General features: G+C 50.7%; 1 protein-coding gene across 3 annotated transcripts in view; it reads left to right on the top strand.

Moving 5' to 3' along the window:
* The window catches only part of LOC142473273 (voltage-gated inwardly rectifying potassium channel KCNH2-like), a 427634-nt gene that overhangs the window by 308239 nt on the left and 98271 nt on the right, over positions 1–21124 (top strand). For all 3 annotated transcript variants that reach the window (XM_075580479.1, XM_075580478.1, XM_075580480.1), the window contains exon 6: positions 17044–17469. In XM_075580479.1, coding sequence (XP_075436594.1) covers positions 17044–17469 — 426 coding nt within the window. The remainder of the gene's footprint in view (positions 1–17043; positions 17470–21124) is intronic.

A 21124-nucleotide genomic window follows, 5' to 3' on the forward strand; every position in this document is an offset into this window, starting at 1 on the left:
GATTATAATGAGATGTATCACATTCTGCGTCTCTGCCCCAGTTTGCACCTTGGGGGAGTCAGTAGGAGGAGTTGGGGGGAGTTACATGGTGCACAGATTATAATGAGATGTATCGCATTCTGCGTCTCTGCCCCAGTTTGCACCTTGGGGAGAGTCAGTAGGAGGAGTTGGGGGGAGTTACATGGTGCACAGATTATAATGAGATGTATCACATTCTGCGTCTCTGTCCCAGCTTGCACCTTGGGGAGAGTCATTAGGAGGAGTTGGGGGAGTTACACGGTGCACAGATTATAATGAGATGTGTCACATTCTGCGTCTCTGTCCCAGCTTGCACCTTGGGGAGAGTCAGTAGGAGGAGTTGGGGGAGTTACATGGGGCACAGATTATAATGAGATGTATCACATTCTGCGTCTCTGTCCCAGTTTGCACCTTGGGGAGAGTCAGTAGGAGGAGTTGGGGGGAGTTACATGGGGCACAGATTATAATGAGATGTATCACATTCTGTCTCTGTACCAGCTTGTACCTTGGGGAGAGTCAGTAGGAGGAGTTGGTGGTAGTTACATGGTGCACAGATGTAGTTGGGGGGGAGTTATATGGGGCACAGATTATAATGAGATGTATCACAATCTGTGTCTCTGTCCCAGCTTGCACCTTGGGGAGAGTCAGTAGGAGGAGTTGGGAGGAGTTATATGTGCACAGATTATAATGAGATGTATCACATTCTGCGTCTCTGCCCCAGTTTGCACCTTGGGGAGAGTCAGTAGGAGGAGTTGGGGAGGGAGTTACATGGGGCACAGATTATAATGAGATGTATCACATTCTGCGTTTCTGTCCCAGCTTGCACCTTGGGGAGAGTCAGTAGGAGGAGTTGGGGGAGTTACATGGGGCACAGATTATAATGAGATGTATCACATTCTGCGTCTCTGTCTCAGCTTGTACCTTGGGGAGAGTCAGTAGGAAGAGTTGGGGGGAGTTACATGGGGCACAGATTATAATGAGATGTATCACATTCTGCGTCTCTGTCCCAGCTTGTACCTTGGGGAGGGTCAGTAGGAGGAGTTGGGGAGGGTCAGTAGGAGGAGTTGGGGAGGGAGTTACATGGGGCACAGATTATAATGAGATGTATCACATTCTGCGTCTCTGTCCCAGCTTGCACCTTGGGGAGAGTCAGTAGGAGGAGTTGGGGGAGTTACATGGGGCACAGATTATAATGAGATGTATCACATTCTGCGTCTCTGTCTCAGCTTATACCTTGGGGAGAGTCAGTAGGAAGAGTTGGGGGGAGTTACATGGGGCACAGATTATAATGAGATGTATCACATTCTGCGTCTCTGCCCCAGCTTGCACCTTGGGGAGAGTCAGTAGGAGGAGTTGGGGGGGAGTTACATGGTGCACAGATTATAATGAGATGTATCACATTCTGCGTCTCTGCCCCAGCTTGCACCTTGGGGAGAGTCAGTAGGAAGAGTTGGGAGAGTTACATGGTGCACAGATTATAATGAGATGTGTCACATTCTGCGTCCCTGTCCCAGCTTGCACCTTGGGGAGAGTCAGTAGGAAGAGTTGGGGGGAGTTACATGGTGCACAGATTATAATGAGATGTATCACATTCTGCGTCTCTGTCCCAGCTTGTACCTTGGGGAGAGTCAGTAGGAGGAGTTGGGGGGGAGTTACATGGGGCACAGATTATAATGAGATGTATCACATTCTGCGTCTCTGTCCCAGTTTGCACCTTGGGGGAGTCAGTAAGAGGAGTTGGGGGGAGTTACATGGTGCACAGATTATAATGAGATGTATCACATTCTGCGTCTCTGCCCCAGCTTGCACCTTGGGGAGAGTCAGTAGGAGGAGTTGGGGAGAGTTGCATGTTGCACAGATTATAATGAGATGTATCACATTCTGCGTCTCTGCCCCAGCTTGCACCTTGGGGAGAGTCAGTAGGAAGAGTTGGGAGAGTTACATGGTGCACAGATTATAATGAGATGTGTCACATTCTGCGTCCCTGTCCCAGCTTGCACCTTGGGGAGAGTCAGTAGGAGGAGTTGGGGGGGAGTTACATGGTGCACAGATTATAATGAAATGTATCACATTTTGCGTCTCTGTCCCAGCTTGTACCTTGGGGAGAGTCAGTAGGAAGAGTTGGGGGGAGTTACATGGTGCACAGATTATAATGAGATGTATCACATTCTGCGTCTCTGTCCCAGCTTGTACCTTGGGGAGAGTCAGTAGGAGGAGTTGGGGGGGAGTTACATGGGGCACAGATTATAATGAGATGTATCACATTCTGCGTCTCTGTCCCAGCTTGCACCCTGGGGAGAGTCAGTAGGAGGAGTTTGGGGGGAGTTACATGGTGCACAGATTATAATGAGATGTATCACATTCTGCGTCTCTGTCCCAGCTTGTACCTTGGGGAGGGTCAGTAGGAGGAGTTGGGGAGGGAGTTACATGGGGCACAGATTGTAATGAGATGTATCACATTCTGCGTCTCTGTCCCAGTTTGCACCTTGGGGGAGTCAGTAAGAGGAGTTGGGGGGAGTTACATGGTGCACAGATTATAATGAGATGTATCACATTCTGCGTCTCTGCCCCAGCTTGCACCTTGGGGAGAGTCAGTAGGAGGAGTTGGGGAGAGTTGCATGTTGCACAGATTATAATGAGATGTATCACATTCTGCGTCTCTGTCCCAGCTTGCACCTTGGGGGGAGTCAGTAGGAGGAGTTGGGGAACAGTTACATGGGGCACAGATTATAATGAGATGTATCACATTCTGCGTCTCTGTCCCAGCTTGCACCTTGGGGAGAGTCAGTAGGAGGAGTTGGGGGGAGTTACATGGTGCACAGATTATAATGAGGTGTATCACATTCTGCGTCTCTGCCCCAGCTTGCACCTTGGGGAGAGTCAGTAGGAGGAGTTGGGTAACAGTTACATGGGGCACAGATTATAATGAGATGTATCACATTCTGCGTCTCTGTCCCAGCTTGTACCTTGGGGAGAGTCAGTAGGGGGAGTTGGGGGAGTTACATGGTGCACAGATTATAATGAGGTGTATCACATTCTGCGTCTCTGCCCCAGCTTGCACCTTGGGGAGAGTCAGTAGGAGGAGTTGGGGGGAGTTACATGGTGCACAGATTATAATGAGATGTATCACATTCTGCATCTTTGCCCCAGCTTGCACCTTGGGGAGAGTCAGTAGGAGGAGTTGGGGAACAGTTACATGGGGCACAGATTATAATGAGATGTATCACATTCTGCGTCTCTGTCCCAGCTTGCACCTTGGGGAGAGTCAGTAGGAGGAGTTGGGGGAGAGTTACATGGTGCACAGATTATAATGCGATGTATTACATTCTGCGTCTCTGCCCCAGCATGCACCTTGGGGAGAGTCAGTAGGAGGAGTTGGGGGGAGTTACATGGTGCACAGATTATAATGAGATGTATCACATTCTGCGTCTCTGTCGCAGCTTGCACCTTGGGGAGAGTCAGTAGGAGGAGTTGGGGGGAGTTACATGGTGCACAGATTATAATGAGATGTATCACATTCTGTGTCTCAGCGATATTATTTGTCACTTTTACTTGCCCAAAGAAATCCTTCCTCTCTGAAGTGGAGTAAATATGATATTCTGTATCAGATAACTAAGAAACTGTTCCTGTACATACCGCAGCTGTGCCCCAAAAACTGTCGCCCTCCTAGCGACTTTCTGTGTGAATGCTGATGTTACCCGTTCTTACCGGGCCTCCCCTGCATTGTCACACCCTGCCTGTGCACTGTGTGATACAGTGACACAGTGCGGAGGAAAGTGTCACCCTGCCTGTGCACTGTGTGATACAGTGACACAGTGCGGAGGAAAGTGTCACACCCTGCCTGTGTACAGTGTGATACAGTGACGCAGTGCGGAGGAAAGTGTCACCCTGCCTGTGCACTGTGTGATACAGTGACACAGTGCGGAGGAAAGTGTCACCCTGCCTGTGCACTGTGTGATACAGTGACACAGTGCGGAGGAAAGTGTCACACCCTGCCTGTGCACTGTGTGATACAGTGACACAGTGCGGATGAAAGTGTCACCCTGCCTGTGCACTGTGTGATACAGTGATGCAGTGCGGAGGAAAGTGTCACACCCTGCCTGTGCACTGTGTGATACAGTGACACAGTGCGGAGGAAAGTGTCACACCCTGCCTGTGCACTGTGTGATACAGTGATGCAGTGCGGAGGAAAGTGTCACACCCTGCCTGTGCACTGTGTGATACAGTGACACAGTGCGGAGGAAAGTGTCACCCTGCCCGTGCACTGTGTGATACAGTGACACAGTGCGGAGGAAAGTGTCACCCTGCCTGTGCACTGTGTGATATAGTGACGCAGTGCGGAGGAAAGTGTCACCCTGCCCGTGCACTGTGTGATACAGTGACACAGTGCGGAGGAAAGTGTCACCCTGCCTGTGCACTGTGTGATACAGTGACACAGTGCGGAGGAAAGTGTCACCCTGCCCGTGCACTGTGTGATACAGTGACGCAGTGCGGAGGAAAGTGTCACCCTGCCTGTGCACTGTGTGATACAGTGACACAGTGCGGAGGAAAGTGTCACCCTGCCTGTGCACTGTGTGATACAGTGACACAGTGCGGAGGAAAGTGTCACCCTGCCTGTGCACTGTGTGATACAGTGACACAGTGCGGAGGAAAGTGTCACACCCTGCCTGTGCACTGTGTGATACAGTGACACAGTGCGGATGAAAGTGTCACCCTGCCTGTGCACTGTGTGATACAGTGATGCAGTGCGGAGGAAAGTGTCACACCCTGCCTGTGCACTGTGTGATACAGTGACACAGTGCGGAGGAAAGTGTCACACCCTGCCTGTGCACTGTGTGATACAGTGACACAGTGCGGATGAAAGTGTCACCCTGCCTGTGCACTGTGTGATACAGTGATGCAGTGCGGAGGAAAGTGTCACACCCTGCCTGTGCACTGTGTGATACAGTGACACAGTGCGGAGGAAAGTGTCACCCTGCCCGTGCACTGTGTGATACAGTGACACAGTGCGGAGGAAAGTGTCACCCTGCCTGTGCACTGTGTGATATAGTGACACAGTGCGGAGGAAGTGACGCAGTGCGGAGGAAAGTGTCACCCTGCCCGTGCACTGTGTGATACAGTGACACAGTGCGGAGGAAAGTGTCACCCTGCCTGTGCACTGTGTGATACAGTGACACAGTGCGGAGGAAAGTGTCACCCTGCCCGTGCACTGTGTGATACAGTGACACAGTGCGGAGGAAAGTGTCACCCTGCCTGTGCACTGTGTGATACAGTGACACAGTGCGGAGGAAAGTGTCACCCTGCCCGTGCACTGTGTGATACAGTGACACAGTGCGGAGGAAAGTGTCACCCTGCCCGTGCACTGTGTGATACAGTGACACAGTGCGGAGGAAAGTGTCATGCTGTCAGTGTATGACATTGCCACAGTGACGCACAGACACAGTTAATAGGATAGCTAATCCAGACAGAAATACCCAGTGCTGCAGCCAATGTGACAAAACACATAGTACAATACTTCAATGTTAGTATCACACGAGTAAGGGTCATTTAGTGAAACCCTTTGGCCAAAGCGTTATAAGCCTGCAGCCCCGTCACGGCATGATCAGTATGCAGCCACGTCACGGCATGATCAGTATGCAGCCACGTCACGGCATGATCAGTATGCAGCCACGTCACGGCATGACCAGTATGCAGCCACGTCACGGCATGACCAGTATGCAGCCACGTCACGGCATGACCAGTATGCAGCCACGTCACGGCATGACCAGTATGCAGCCACGTCACGGCATGACCAGTATGCAGCCACGTCACGGCATGATCAGTATGCAGCCACGTCACGACATGACCAGTATGCAGCCACGTCACGGCATGACCAGTATGCAGCCACGTCACGGCATGACCAGTATGCAGCCACGTCACGGCATGATCAGTATGCAGCCACGTCACGGCATGATCAGTATGCAGCCACGTCACGGCATGACCAGTATGCAGCCACGTCACGGCATGGCCAGTATGCAGCCACGTCACGGCATGGCCAGTATGCAGCCACGTCACGGCATGACCAGTATGCAGCCACGTCACGGCATGACCAGTATGCAGCCACGTCACGGCATGACCAGTATGCAGCCACGTCACGGCATGATCAGTATGCAGCCACGTCACGGCATGATCAGTATGCAGCCACGTCACGGCATGACCAGTATGCAGCCACGTCACGGCATGGCCAGTATGCAGCCACGTCACGGCATGGCCAGTATGCAGCCACGTCACGGCATGACCAGTATGCAGCCACGTCACGGCATGACCAGTATGCAGCCACGTCACGGCATGACCAGTATGCAGCCACGGCACGGCATGACCAGTATGCAGCCACGGCACGGCATGACCAGTATGCAGCCACGTCACGGCATGACCAGTATGCAGCCACGGCACGGCCAGTTTGCAGCCACGGCACTGCATGATCAGTATGCAGCCACGTCACGGCATGACCAGTATGCAGCCACGGCACGGCCAGTTTGCAGCCACGGCACTGCATGATCAGTATGCAGCCACGGCATGGCATGACCAGTATGCAGCCACGTCACGGCACGACCAGTATGCAGCCACGTCACGGCACGACCAGTATGCAGCCACGTCACGGCATGACCAGTATGCAGCCACGTCACGACAAGTTTGCAGCCACGGCATGGCACGACCAGTATGCAGCCACGGCACGGCATGACCAGTATGCAGCCACGTCACGACCAGTTTGCAGCCACGTCACGGCATGACCAGTATGCAGCCACGTCACGACCAGTATGCAGCCACGTCATGGCATGACCAGTATGTAGCCACGTCGTGGCATGACCAGTATGTAGCCACGTCATGGCATGACCAGTCTGCAGCCACGTCATGGCATGACCAGTCTGCAGCCACGTCACGGCATGACCAGTATGCAGCCACGTCACGGCATGACCAGTATGCAGCCACGTCACGGCCAGTTTGCAGCCACGTCACGGCACGACCAGTATTCAGCCACGTCACGGCATGACCAGTATGCAGCCACGTCATGACAAGTTTGCAGCCACGGCATGGCACGACCAGTATGCAGCCACGGCACGGCATGACCAGTATGCAGCCACGTCACGGCACGACCAGTATGCAGCCACGTCACGGCATGACCAGTATGCAGCCACGTCACGGCATGGCCAGTATGCAGCCATGTCACGGCATGGCCATGACCAGTATGCAGCCACGTCACGACCAGTTTGCAGCCACGTCACGGCATGACCAGTATGCAGCCACGTCACGGCATGACCAGTATGCAGCCACGTCACGGTATGACCAGTATGCAGCCACGTCACTCTATGACCAGTAAGCAGCCACGTCACAGCATGGCCAGTATGCAGCCACGTCACGGTATGACCAGTATGCAGCCACGTCACTGTATGACCAGTATGCAGCCACGTAACAGCATGGCCAGTATGCAGCCACGTCACGGTATGACCAGTATGCAGCCAAGCCACTGTATGACCAGTAAGCAGCCACGTCACGGCATGACCAGTATGCAGCCACGTCACGGCATGACCAGTATGCAGCCACGTCACAGCATGGCCAGTATGCAGCCACGTCACGGTATGACCAGTAAGCAGCCACGTCACGGTATGACCAGTAAGCAGCCACGTCACGGCATGGCCAGTATGCAGCCACGTCACGACCAGTATGCAGCCACGTCATGGCATGACCAGTATGTAGCCACGTCGTGGCATGACCAGTATGTAGCCACGTCATGGCATGACCAGTCTGCAGCCACGTCATGGCATGACCAGTCTGCAGCCACGTCACGGCATGACCAGTATGCAGCCACGTCACGGCATGACCAGTATGCAGCCAGTGCGGAGGAAAGTGTCACCCTGCCTGTGCACTGTGTGATACAGTGACACAGTGCGGAGGAAAGTGTCACCCTGCCTGTGCACTGTGTGATACAGTGACACAGTGCGGAGGAAAGTGTCACACCCTGCCTGTGCACTGTGTGATACAGTGACACAGTGCGGAGGAAAGTGTCACCCTGCCTGTGCACTGTGTGATACAGTGACACAGTGCGGAGGAAAGTGTCACCCTGCCTGTGCACTGTGTGATACAGTGACACAGTGCGGAGGAAAGTGTCACACCCTGCCTGTGCACTGTGTGATACAGTGACACAGTGCGGATGAAAGTGTCACCCTGCCTGTGCACTGTGTGATACAGTGATGCAGTGCGGAGGAAAGTGTCACACCCTGCCTGTGCACTGTGTGATACAGTGACACAGTGCGGAGGAAAGTGTCACACCCTGCCTGTGCACTGTGTGATACAGTGACACAGTGCGGATGAAAGTGTCACCCTGCCTGTGCACTGTGTGATACAGTGATGCAGTGCGGAGGAAAGTGTCACACCCTGCCTGTGCACTGTGTGATACAGTGACACAGTGCGGAGGAAAGTGTCACCCTGCCCGTGCACTGTGTGATACAGTGACACAGTGCGGAGGAAAGTGTCACCCTGCCTGTGCACTGTGTGATATAGTGACACAGTGCGGAGGAAGTGACGCAGTGCGGAGGAAAGTGTCACCCTGCCCGTGCACTGTGTGATACAGTGACACAGTGCGGAGGAAAGTGTCACCCTGCCTGTGCACTGTGTGATACAGTGACACAGTGCGGAGGAAAGTGTCACCCTGCCCGTGCACTGTGTGATACAGTGACACAGTGCGGAGGAAAGTGTCATGCTGTCAGTGTATGCATACAGTATGCAGCCACGTCACGGCATGGCCAGTATGCAGCCACGTCACGACCAGTATGCAGCCACGTCATGGCATGACCAGTATGTAGCCACGTCGTGGCATGACCAGTATGTAGCCACGTCATGGCATGACCAGTCTGCAGCCACGTCATGGCATGACCAGTCTGCAGCCACGTCACGGCATGACCAGTATGCAGCCACGTCACGGCATGACCAGTATGCAGCCACGTCACGACCAGTTTGCAGCCACGTCACGGCACGACCAGTATTCAGCCACGTCACGGCATGACCAGTATGCAGCCACGTCATGACAAGTTTGCAGCCACGGCATGGCACGACCAGTATGCAGCCACGGCACGGCATGACCAGTATGCAGCCACGTCACGGCACGACCAGTATGCAGCCACGTCACGGCATGACCAGTATGCAGCCACGTCACGGCATGGCCAGTATGCAGCCATGTCACGGCATGGCCATGACCAGTATGCAGCCACGTCACGACCAGTTTGCAGCCACGTCACGGCATGACCAGTATGCAGCCACGTCACGGCATGACCAGTATGCAGCCACGTCACGGTATGACCAGTATGCAGCCACGTCACTCTATGACCAGTAAGCAGGTCCTAACACTACCTGTGGGTATTCTCACACCCCCCGCTGGAGGGAGAACGGTCTCAGTGGCCTGTCCTGCCAGGAACATGGAAACACCGCTACTTATAAAGTGGGTGGGTTCTGGGGTTTAGAGATTGCTGGGATTGTGTGTTTATTCATTTTAATTTTCAACTGGTATACTTCACAGCAGTAATACATGTGACAATCATATAAATAACAAATAATATAAATTAACATTTAGGAAGAGGAGTCCCTGCCCCGAGGAGCTTACAGTCTAATTGGTAGGTAGGGAGAACGTACAGAGACAGTAGGAGGGAGTTCTGGTAAGTGCGTCTGCAGGGGGCCAAGCTTTATGTATCATGTGTTCAGAATATCCACAGTGCTATTCATATGCTTCTTTAAGCAAGTGTGTCTTAAGTTGGGTATTAAAGGTGGATAGAGAGGGTGCTAGTCGGGTACTGAGGGGAAGGGCATACCAGAGGTGTGGAGCAGTCAGTGAAAAAGGTTTAAGGCGAGAGAGGGCTTTAGATACAAAGGGGGTAGAAAGAAGACATCCTTGAGAAGAACGCAAGAGTCTGGAGGGTGCATAGCGAGAAATTAGGGCTGAGATGTAAGGAGGAGCAGAAGAGTGTAAAGCTTTAAAAGTGAGGAGAAGAATGGAGTGTGAGATGTGGGATTTGATCGGAGGCCAGGAGAGGGATTTCAGGAGGGGAGATGCGGAGACAGATCTAGGAAAGAGTAGAGTGATTCTGGCAGCAGCATTTAGGATAGATTGTAGGGGGTGTGTCTCTGTGTGCCGACGAGCTCTGTGTTCTGCGTCTGGGTTCCGTGTTCTGCGTCTGGGCTCCGTGTTCTGCGTCTGGGCTCAGTGTTCTGCGTCTGGGCTCCGTGTTCTGCGTCTGGGTTCCGTGTTCTGCGTCTCTCCAACAGTCTACTCCTGTGATGTGTAGAAAGATGGTGGAGCACTGCAAAATTATAGGGCTGGAGGCAGATCCGTGAAAGATAAAAATGCTTTAATCCAAATGCATGGTAGCAACAGCTACATTAAAAGGGTCCTCTAACGCGTTTCGCGCTTTAGTAGCGCTTTATCAAAGATAAAGCGCAACTAAAGCGCGAAACGCGTTAGAGGACCCTTTTAATGTAGCTGTTGCTACCATGCATTTGGATTAAAGCATTTTTATCTTTCACGGATCTGCCTCCAGCCCTATTTTTTTGCAGTGCTCCACCATCTTTCTACGCATACTCTATCTACAAAACGGAACGGATGCACGCTGTCATGGAGCAGAAGGGGTTTACTATGTGAGTGACCTACTATGTTTATTGTTATTGTGACTATAGGGTATTTGCAGGGCTCCAGCCTATCATACAGGATACTTTCTATCCACATAGTGATTGCACTAGGAGTCTCTTTATATAAGGGCTTCCATGTGGTTTCGCTTTTAAGAGTGGTTATATTTGTTCTGTCCATGTTAGGCTTTATATGGTGAGCCATATACCCTGTCACACATCTACACATTTATTATTCAATTAACATACCCCGGTCTCCTAGGCATTATTGCCAACATTGCACAATCCTGGATTTAGAAGCACCATCAAGAGATTCACTTCTCATCCTTTACTCCTGTGATGTCACTTATCGGAAGCATGTCGTGACAGCGGGTGACAGGGTATGACAGCGGGTGACAGGATGTGAAAGGCGGGTGACAGCGGGTGACAGGATGTGAAAGGCAGGTGACAGGGTGTGAAAGGCGGGTGACAGTGGGTGACAGGGTGTGAAAGGCAGGGACAGCGGGTGACAGGGTGTGAAAGGCGGGTGACAGCGGGTGACAGGGTGTGAAAGGCGGGTGACAGCGGGTGACAGGGTGTGAAAGGCGGGTTACAGGGTGTGAAAGGCGGGTGACAGGGTGTGAAAGGCGGGTGACAGCGGGTGACAGGGTGTGAAAGGCGGGTGACAGCGGGTGACAGGGTGTGAAAGGCGGGTGACAGCGGGTGACAGGGTGTGAAAGGCGGGTGACAGCGGGTGACAGGGTGTGAAAGGCGGGTGACAGCGGGTGACAGGGTGTGAAAGGCGGGTGATACTGAGATGTGAGGTTTTCTTTGCAGACTGAGTTTTTGCGCAGAGATTTATCTTTAACATTAGAAGTATCGCTGCTGCTGCTGCTGCTGCTGCTGGATTATTTAGTTGTGAAATGACATTGATATGTATATCTCCTGAACGCCCCGTACCACCAAGTATATCAGCAAAGTGGCTTATAATTAATAATAATAATCAATATATTTATTAATGCTTAAAAAGGAAACAATCTTTCAAAAAATGTGACGAAAACATAAGATTTTTAGGATGTACTCTGCCGTTAAATCGGCCTCCCCACGGGGACCTCCAGTGTCACTCCAAGCCACGGGGACCTCCAGTGTCACTCCAAGCCACGGGGACCTCCAGTGTCACTCCAAGCCACGGGGACCTCCAGTGTCACTCCAAGCCACGGGGACCTCCAGTGTCACTCCAAGCCACGGGGACCTCCAGTGTCACTCCAAGCCACGGGGTCCTCCAGTGTCACTCCAAGCCACGGGGACCTCCAGTGTCACTCCAAGCCACGGGGACCGATAAAAGCTGCTGAAAGCGCAAGCGAATTCTGTAAAGAAAATGAGAGTCCCAAGGGGACACTCACTCAGAAGCTGTAATGTCACATCTCCATACCAGCGAGGTTCTTATATAGCGAGGGGACACTCACTCAGAAGCTGTAATGTCACATCTCCATGCCAGCGAGGTTCTTATATAGCGAGGGGACACTCACTCAGAAGCTGTAATGTCACATCTTCATGGCAGCGATGTTCTTATATAGCGAGGGGTCACTCACTCAGAAGCTGTAATGTCACATCCCCATGCCAGCGAGGTTCTTATATAGCGAGGGGACACTCACTCAGAAGCTGTAATGTCACATGTCCATGCCAGCGATGTTCTTATATAGCGAGGGGACACTCACTCAGAAGCTGTAATGTCACATGTCCATGCCAGCGATGTTCTTATATAGCGAGGGGACACTCACTCAGAAGCTGTAATGTCACATGTCCATGCCAGCGAGGTTCTTATATAGCGAGGGGTCACTCACTCAGAAGCTGTAATGTCACATCTCCATGGCAGCGAGGTTCTTATATAGCGAGGGGACACTCACTCAGAAGCTGTAATGTCACATCTCCATGCCAGCGAGGTTCTTATATAGCGAGGGGACACTCACTCAGAAGCTGTAATGTCACATGTCCATGCCAGCGATGTTCTTATATAGCGAGGGGACACTCACTCAGAAGCTGTAATGTCACATGTCCATGCCAGCGAGGTTCTTATATAGCGAGGGGACACTCACTCAGAAGCTGTAATGTCACATGTCCATGCCAGCGAGGTTCTTATATAGCGAGGGGTCACTCACTCAGAAGCTGTAATGTCACATCTCCATGGCAGCGAGGTTCTTATATAGCGAGGGGACTCTCACTCAGAAGCTGTAATGTCACATCTCCATGGCAGCGAGGTTCTTATATAGCGAGGGGACTCTCACTCAGAAGCTGTAATGTCACATCTCCATGGCAGCGAGGTTCTTATATAGCGAGGGGACTCTCACTCAGAAGCTGTAATGTCACATCTCCATGGCAGCGAGGTTCTTATATAGCGAGGGGACTCTCACTCAGAAGCTGTAATGTCACATGTCCATGCCAGCAAGGTTCTTATATAGCGAGGGGACACTCACTCAGAAGCTGTAATGTCACATCCCCATGCCAGCGAGGTTCTTATATAGCGAGGGGACACTCACTCAGAAGCTGTAATGTCACATCTCCATGCCAGCGAGGTTCTTATATAGCGAGGGGACACTCACTCAGAAGCTGTAATGTCACATCTCCATGCCAGCGAGGTTCTTATATAGCGAGGGGACACTCACTCAGAAGCTGTAATGTCACATCTCCATGCCAGCGAGGTTCTTATATAGCGAGGGGACACTCACTCAGAAGCTGTAATGTCACATCTCCATGCCAGCGAGGTTCTTATATAGCGAGGGGTCACTCACTCAGAAGCTGTAATGTCACATCTCCATGCCAGCGAGGTTCTTATATAGCGAGGGGACACTCACTCAGAAGCTGTAATGTCACATCGCCATGCCAGCGAGGTTCTTATATAGCGAGGGGACACTCACTCAGAAGCTGTAATGTCCCATCTCCATGCCAGCGAGATCCTTATATAGCGAGGGGTCACTCACTCAGAAGCTGTAATGTCACATCTCCATGCCAGCGAGGTTCTTATATAGCGAGGGGACACTCACTCAGAAGCTGTAATGTCACATCTCCATGCCAGCGAGATTCATATATAGCGAGGGGTCACTCACTCAGAAGCTGTAATGTCACATGTCCATGCCAGCGAGGTTCTTATATAGCGAGGGGACACTCACTCAGAAGCTGTAATGTCACATCTCCATGGCAGCGAGGTTCTTATATAGCGAGGGGACACTCACTCAGAAGCTGTAATGTCACATCTCCATGCCAGCGAGGTTCTTATATAGCGAGGGGACACTCACTCAGAAGCTGTAATGTCACATGTCCATGCCAGCGATGTTCTTATATAGCGAGGGGACACTCACTCAGAAGCTGTAATGTCACATGTCCATGCCAGCGAGGTTCTTATATAGCGAGGGGACACTCACTCAGAAGCTGTAATGTCACATGTCCATGCCAGCGAGGTTCTTATATAGCGAGGGGTCACTCACTCAGAAGCTGTAATGTCACATCTCCATGGCAGCGAGGTTCTTATATAGCGAGGGGACTCTCACTCAGAAGCTGTAATGTCACATCTCCATGCCAGCGAGGTTCTTATATAGCGAGGGGACTCTCACTCAGAAGCTGTAATGTCACATCTCCATGGCAGCGAGGTTCTTATATAGCGAGGGGACTCTCACTCAGAAGCTGTAATGTCACATGTCCATGCCAGCGAGGTTCTTATATAGCGAGGGGACACTCACTCAGAAGCTGTAATGTCACATCCCCATGCCAGCGAGGTTCTTATATAGCGAGGGGACACTCACTCAGAAGCTGTAATGTCACATCTCCATGCCAGCGAGGTTCTTATATAGCGAGGGGACTCTCACTCAGAAGCTGTAATGTCACATCTCCATGCCAGCGAGGTTCTTATATAGCGAGGGGACACTCACTCAGAAGCTGTAATGTCACATCTCCATGCCAGCGAGGTTCTTATATAGCGAGGGGACACTCACTCAGAAGCTGTAATGTCACATCTCCATGCCAGCGAGGTTCTTATATAGCGAGGGGTCACTCACTCAGAAGCTGTAATGTCACATCTCCATGCCAGCGAAGTTCTTATATAGCGAGGGGACACTCACTCAGAAGCTGTAATGTCACATCGCCATGCCAGCGAGGTTCTTATATAGCGAGGGGACACTCACTCAGAAGCTGTAATGTCCCATCTCCATGCCAGCGAGATCCTTATATAGCGAGGGGTCACTCACTCAGAAGCTGTAATGTCACATCTCCATGCCAGCGAGGTTCTTATATAGCGAGGGGACACTCACTCAGAAGCTGTAATGTCACATCTCCATGCCAGCGAGATTCATATATAGCGAGGGGTCACTCACTCAGAAGCTGTAATGTCACATGTCCATGCCAGCGAGGTTCTTATATAGCGAGGGGACACTCACTCAGAAGCTGTAATGTCACATCCCCATGCCAGCGATATTCTTATATAGCGAGGGGACACTCACTCAGAAGCTGTAATGTCCCATCTCCATGCCAGCGAGGTTCTTATATAGCGAGGGGACACTCACTCAGAAGCTGTAATGTCACATGTCCATGCCAGCGAGATTCTTATATAGCGAGGGGTCACTCACTCAGAAGCTGTAATGTCACATCTCCATGCCAGCGAGGTCCTTATATAGCGAGGGGACACTCACTCAGAAGCTGTAATGTCACATCTCCATGCCAGCGAGATTCTTATATAGCGAGGGGACACTCACTCAGAAGCTGTAATGTCACATCCCCATGCCAGCGAGGTTCTTATATAGCGAGGGGTCACTCACTCAGAAACTGTAATGTCACATCTCCATGCCAGCGAGGTTCTTATATAGCGAGGGGACACTCACTCAGAAGCTGTAATGTCACATCTCCATGCCAGCGAGGTTCTTATATAGTAAGGGGACACTCACTCAGAAGCTGTAATGTCACATCTCCATGGCAGCGAGGTTCTTATATAGCGAGGGGACTCTCACTCAGAAGCTGTAATGTCACATCTCCATGCCAGCGAGGTTCTTATATAGCGAGGGGACACTCACTCAGAAGCTGTAATGTCACATCTCCATGCCAGCGAGGTTCTTATATAGCGAGGGGACACTCACTCAGAAGCTGTAATGTCACATCTCCATGCCAGCGAGGTTCTTATATAGCGAGGGGACACTCACTCAGAAGCTGTAATGTCACATCTCCATGGCAGCGAGGTTCTTATATAGCGAGGGGTCACTCACTCAGAAGCTGTAATGTCACATCCCCATGCCAGCGAGGTTCTTATATAGCGAGGGGACACTCACTCAGAAGCTGTAATGTCACATCCCCATGCCAGCGAGGTTCTTATATAGCGAGGGGTCACTCACTCAGAAGCTGTAATGTCACATCTCCATGCCAGCGAGGTTCTTATATAGCGAGGGGACACTCACTCAGAAGCTGTAATGTCACATCTCCATGCCAGCGAGGTTCTTATATAGTAAGGGGACACTCACTCAGAAGCTGTAATGTCACATCTCCATGGCAGCGAGGTTCTTATATAGCGAGGGGACACTCACTCAGAAGCTGTAATGTCACATCTCCATGCCAGCGAGGTTCTTATATAGCGAGGGGACACTCACTCAGAAGCTGTAATGTCACATCCCCATGCCAGCGAGGTTCTTATATAGCGAGGGGTCACTCACTCAGAAGCTGTAATGTCCCATCTCCATGCCAGCGAGGTCCTTATTTGTCTCTCCTTGTACCACAATGTGACAGGTTTAGTTAGCATTTGTCTCCATGTTGTTGTATTGGTGGCATCAGACAGAACCGTGCCGGCCTGGCTATTAAACTTGTGTTATGAACCTAGAGTTCCATAAACTCATAGGCCAGGAGTAGCCAACTCCAATCCTCAAGGGCCACCAACAGGTCAGGTTTTAAGGATATGCCTGCTTCAGCCCAGGTGGTTAAATTAGTGGCTCAGTAAAGGAGACTGAACAACTTGGGCTGAATCTGGGACTGATGGAGCCACCTGTGCTGAAGCAGGGATATCCTGTAAACCTGAACTGTTGGTGGCCCTTGAGGACCGGAGTTGGCCGCCCCTGGAATAGTCCCAAGAAACCTTCCTGCCCGTTCCCCCTCATTGTCCCCGTTCCCCCTCATTGTCCCCGTTCCCCCTCATTGTCCCCGTTCCCCTTCATTGTCCCCGTTCCCCCTCATTGTCCCCGTTCCCCCTCATTGTCCCCGTTCCCCCTCCGGTGTCCCCGTTCCCCCTCCGGTGTCCCCGTTCCCCCTCCGGTGTCCCCGTTCCCCCTCCGGTGTCCCCGTTCCCCCTCATTGTCCCCGTTCACCTGAATGGGTAGTAAGATGTCCTCAGGTAGCAGGGTGCTCATTCTTCCCTCGCTGTCCCCACAGGTCCTATCGCTGGGAGCGGATGTCCTACCCGAGTACAAACTGCAGGCTCCTCGCATCCATAAATGGACCATCCTCCACTACAGCCCTTTCAAGGCCGTGTGGGACTGGCTGATCCTGCTCCTGGTCATATACACGGCCATCTTCACCCCCTACTCCGCGGCCTTCCTACTAAACGACACGGAGGAGCTGTTCAAGGACCCCTGCGGCTACTCCTGCAACCCCCTGAGCGTGGTGGACCTGATGGTGGACATCATGTTCATCATCGACATCCTCATCAACTTCCGCACCACCTACGTCAACAGCAACGAAGAAGTGGTCAGCCACCCGGGCAAGATAGCCATCCACTACTTCAAAGGCTGGTTCCTCATCGACATGGTGGCCGCCATACCCTTCGACCTGTTGATCTTCGGCTCGGGGTCGGAAGAGGTAAGCAGAACGTGGTCTTTACTTTGTGGCTGTGGCTGTCACTGGCTGTTCCCTTTCCACGCTCCGCCTGCTCATTCTGTGAGACTAACACGAAGGGTGGGGGGGGGGTGCTGTGTAACCCACGTGGGATTGGATATAACGCCAGAATGTCCCAATACACAGGTTATTGCTGTTTTAGACATGTTTTCTTTTATTTTCTCTGACTGTCAGTCCAGGGGTCTTTTCTAGAGCGTCAGCCTTGAAACTCCTAGAATGCCGTGTAAGATATAAACCCAGGACTGTGTGAGCCTGTCCCTGATACTCAGCAGTCAGGTCACCCTATATTACATATAAACCCAGGACTGTGCGAGCCTGTCCCTGATACTAAGCAGTCAGGTCACCCTATATTACATATACACCCAGGACTATGTGAGCCTGTCCCTGATACTCTGCAGTCAGGCGGTCACACTACATTACATATACACCCAGGACTGTGTGAGCCTGTCCCTGATACTCTGCAGTCACAGGGTCACCTTACTTTATATATGTAACAGGGACGTAACCCGGTCTAAATTAGGCTGCAACAGAAAGCCTCTAGTAGTCTGAGGAATCCAGCAGGGAGCTGGTTAATTGCAGCCAAAGGCAATTAACCAGTCTCCACCTGGCTCATCAGACAGGTTGAAAGCCACCTGCTGAGAATTGCGTTGCCAGAGACTCTTGAGCACACAAAACGACTGTGTGCTGACATCAAGACACCAGGATCCAGAGCCTGACATGTATGTATGTATGTATGTATGTATGTATGTATGTATGTATGTGTGTATGTATGTATGTATGTATGTATGTATGTATGTATGTATGTATGTGTGTATGTATGTATGTATGTATGTATGTATGTATGTACAGTGGTGTGAAAAAGAAAGTACACCCTCTTTGAATTCTATGGTTTTACATATCAGGACATAATAACAATCATCTGTTCCTTAGCAGGTCTTAAAATTAGGTAAATACAACCTCAGATGAACAACAACACATGACACATTACACCGTGTCATGATTTATTTAACAAAAATAAAGCCAAAATGGAGAAGCCGTGTGTGTAAAACTAAGTACCCCCTTACTGCTTCTATAGGAATTAAGATGCTAAGTAGCAGACAGGTGCTGCTAATCAAATGCCCTTGATTAATTGATCATCAGCAAGTGTGACCACCTCTATAAAAGCTGAAGTTTTAGCAGTTTGCTGGTCTGGAGCATTCAGGTGTGTGTTTACACAATGCCAAGGAGGAAAGACATCAGCAATGATCTTAGAGAAGCAATTGTTGCTGCCCATCAATCTGGGAAGGGTTATAAGGCTATTTCCAAACAATTTAAAGTACATCATTCTACAGTGAGAAAGATTATTCAAAAGGGGAAAACATTCAAGACAGTTGCCAATCTTCCCAGGAGTGGACGTCCCAGCAAATTCACCCCACGGTCAGACCGTGCAATGCTCAGAGAAATTGCAAAAACCCCAAGAGTTACATCTCAGAATCTACAGGCCTCAGTTAGCATGTTAAATGTTAAAGTTCATGACAGTACAATTAGAAAAAGACTGAACAAGTATGGTTTGTTTGGGAGGGTTGCCAGGAGAAAGCCTCTTCTCTCTAAAAAGAACATGGCAGCACGGCTTAGGTTTGCAAAGTTGCATCTGAACAAACCACAAGACTTCTGGAACAATGTCCTTTCGACAGACGAGACCAAAGTGGAGATGTTTGGCCATAATGTACAGCGCCACTTTTGGCGAAAACCAAACACAGCATATCAGCACAAACACCTTATACCAACTGTCAAGCACGGTGTAGAGGGGTGATGATTTGGGCTTGTTTTGCAGCCACAGGACCTGGGAAGCTTGCAGTCATTGAGTCGACCATGAACTCCTCTGTATACCAAAGTATTCTAGAGTCTGTGGCAATGGCCCAGTCAAAGTCCAGACCTCAACCCGATTGAAATGCTGTGGCTGGACCTTAAGAGAGCTGTGCATAAATAAATGCCCACAAACCTCAATGAACTGAAGCAACGTTGTAAAGAAGAGTGTGCCAAAATTCCTCCACAACGATGTGAGAGACTGATAAAGTCATGCAGAAAACGATTACTTAAAGTTATTGCTGCTAAAGGTGGTTCTACAAGCTATTGAATCATAATGTGTACTTAGTTTTTCACACATGGCTTCTCCATTTTGGCTTTCTTTTTGTTAAATAAATCATGACACGGTGTAATATGTCATGTGCTGTTGTTCATCTGAGGTTGTATTTACCTAATTTTAAGACCTGCTAAGGAACAGATGATTGTTATTATGTCCTGCTATGTAAAACCATAGAATTCAAAGAGGGTGTACTCAACCTCAAATGAGTTATATCTCTCCTAAATCTGTTCCAATAAACCCCCTCCACGAACCGCACACAAGTGAGCATGTGACTTAGATATGCAATCTGGGCTAATGCTACTCTAGCCAACTCACCTTTCGCCTGCACAAGGTACCACCAGTGATTTAATATTAACCCCTTACTCAATTGCAATAATATCTATACACTTCCACCACCTGGGATATGCAAATAAGAGATGTCAAATTAATTTGCGAGGGTCCCAGGTCCCTGTTTATTATAGGAAAAACTATGCACTTTAACACACCAAAAATCGGTTGTAGCAAAATGTGTCCGAAAACATAAGTACTCTCTCCACAGCGTGCAACAGTTCAATCAGAGCCCAAAGCATCACTTATTAAATGTTTTAATATATATATATACATATATATACATATATACCATGTTCGACAAACCTATACATTTGCTCGCCCCGGGCGAGTGGATTTAACCCCCGGGCGAGTAAATATTGGCCCAAGCAGCACACGTTTGATACTAGGTGGCGAGTAGATTTTTTTGTGTGGCGAGTAGATTTTTTGGTGATTTGTCAACCACTGTATATATATATATTACATATATATATGTAACACCCTTCCCTCTTCCCAAGGGAGATTTGGCTCATACGGGTGTTATGGTGCTAACCTGCTAGGCTGCAAGAGGCCTGAGCCTCCGCGCTTGGGGAGCCTGGGGTGGCTGGTGCAGCGCCTCCACCCGTGAGGATCCCAGCGTTGGCAGGATAGCCCCTCACGGGAACAGGTATACTTCCAATATCCACAATCAACAATGTATATGCAACACACTTTACTCTGGTCCCATAGCACTTTTCATATTACAGTACACAACAAATAATAACAGATGGTAATTGTTCCCCACAGTGCTGAGGGTGCCCTGAGCACCTAGAACCCGGCGTCCAGCAGAACAATCCCTCCCAAAGGGATATGTGAGGGCAGCGCTCCCCTCCCCGTGTAGTGTTGGTGCACGTGGGTACCTTCCTGGGCACTCGAGTACACCAGGGGATTTGTAGACAGGCCGCAAACGTGGTCTCACGATGCAGGGACCCGACACAATCCCCTCTTACCTTACATCCGCCACGCCTCCCAGTGATCCCTCCGTGGAGGTCCGTCAGCGTCGCTTCTCGCTCTCTGTCATACACTAAGGGCAGGTCCCTTACTAGTGGCCGGTCCTACAATACTTCACCACGGTGTAGGGGAACTAACTGGGGCCTATGGGGAACGGGTCTGGCCTTGTCCAGGGGGGCTTGGCTAGCTCCCCAGACA

The sequence above is a fragment of the Ascaphus truei genome (genome assembly GCF_040206685.1).
Source record: "Ascaphus truei isolate aAscTru1 chromosome 2 unlocalized genomic scaffold, aAscTru1.hap1 SUPER_2_unloc_3, whole genome shotgun sequence".
Taxonomy (NCBI): domain Eukaryota; kingdom Metazoa; phylum Chordata; class Amphibia; order Anura; family Ascaphidae; genus Ascaphus; species Ascaphus truei.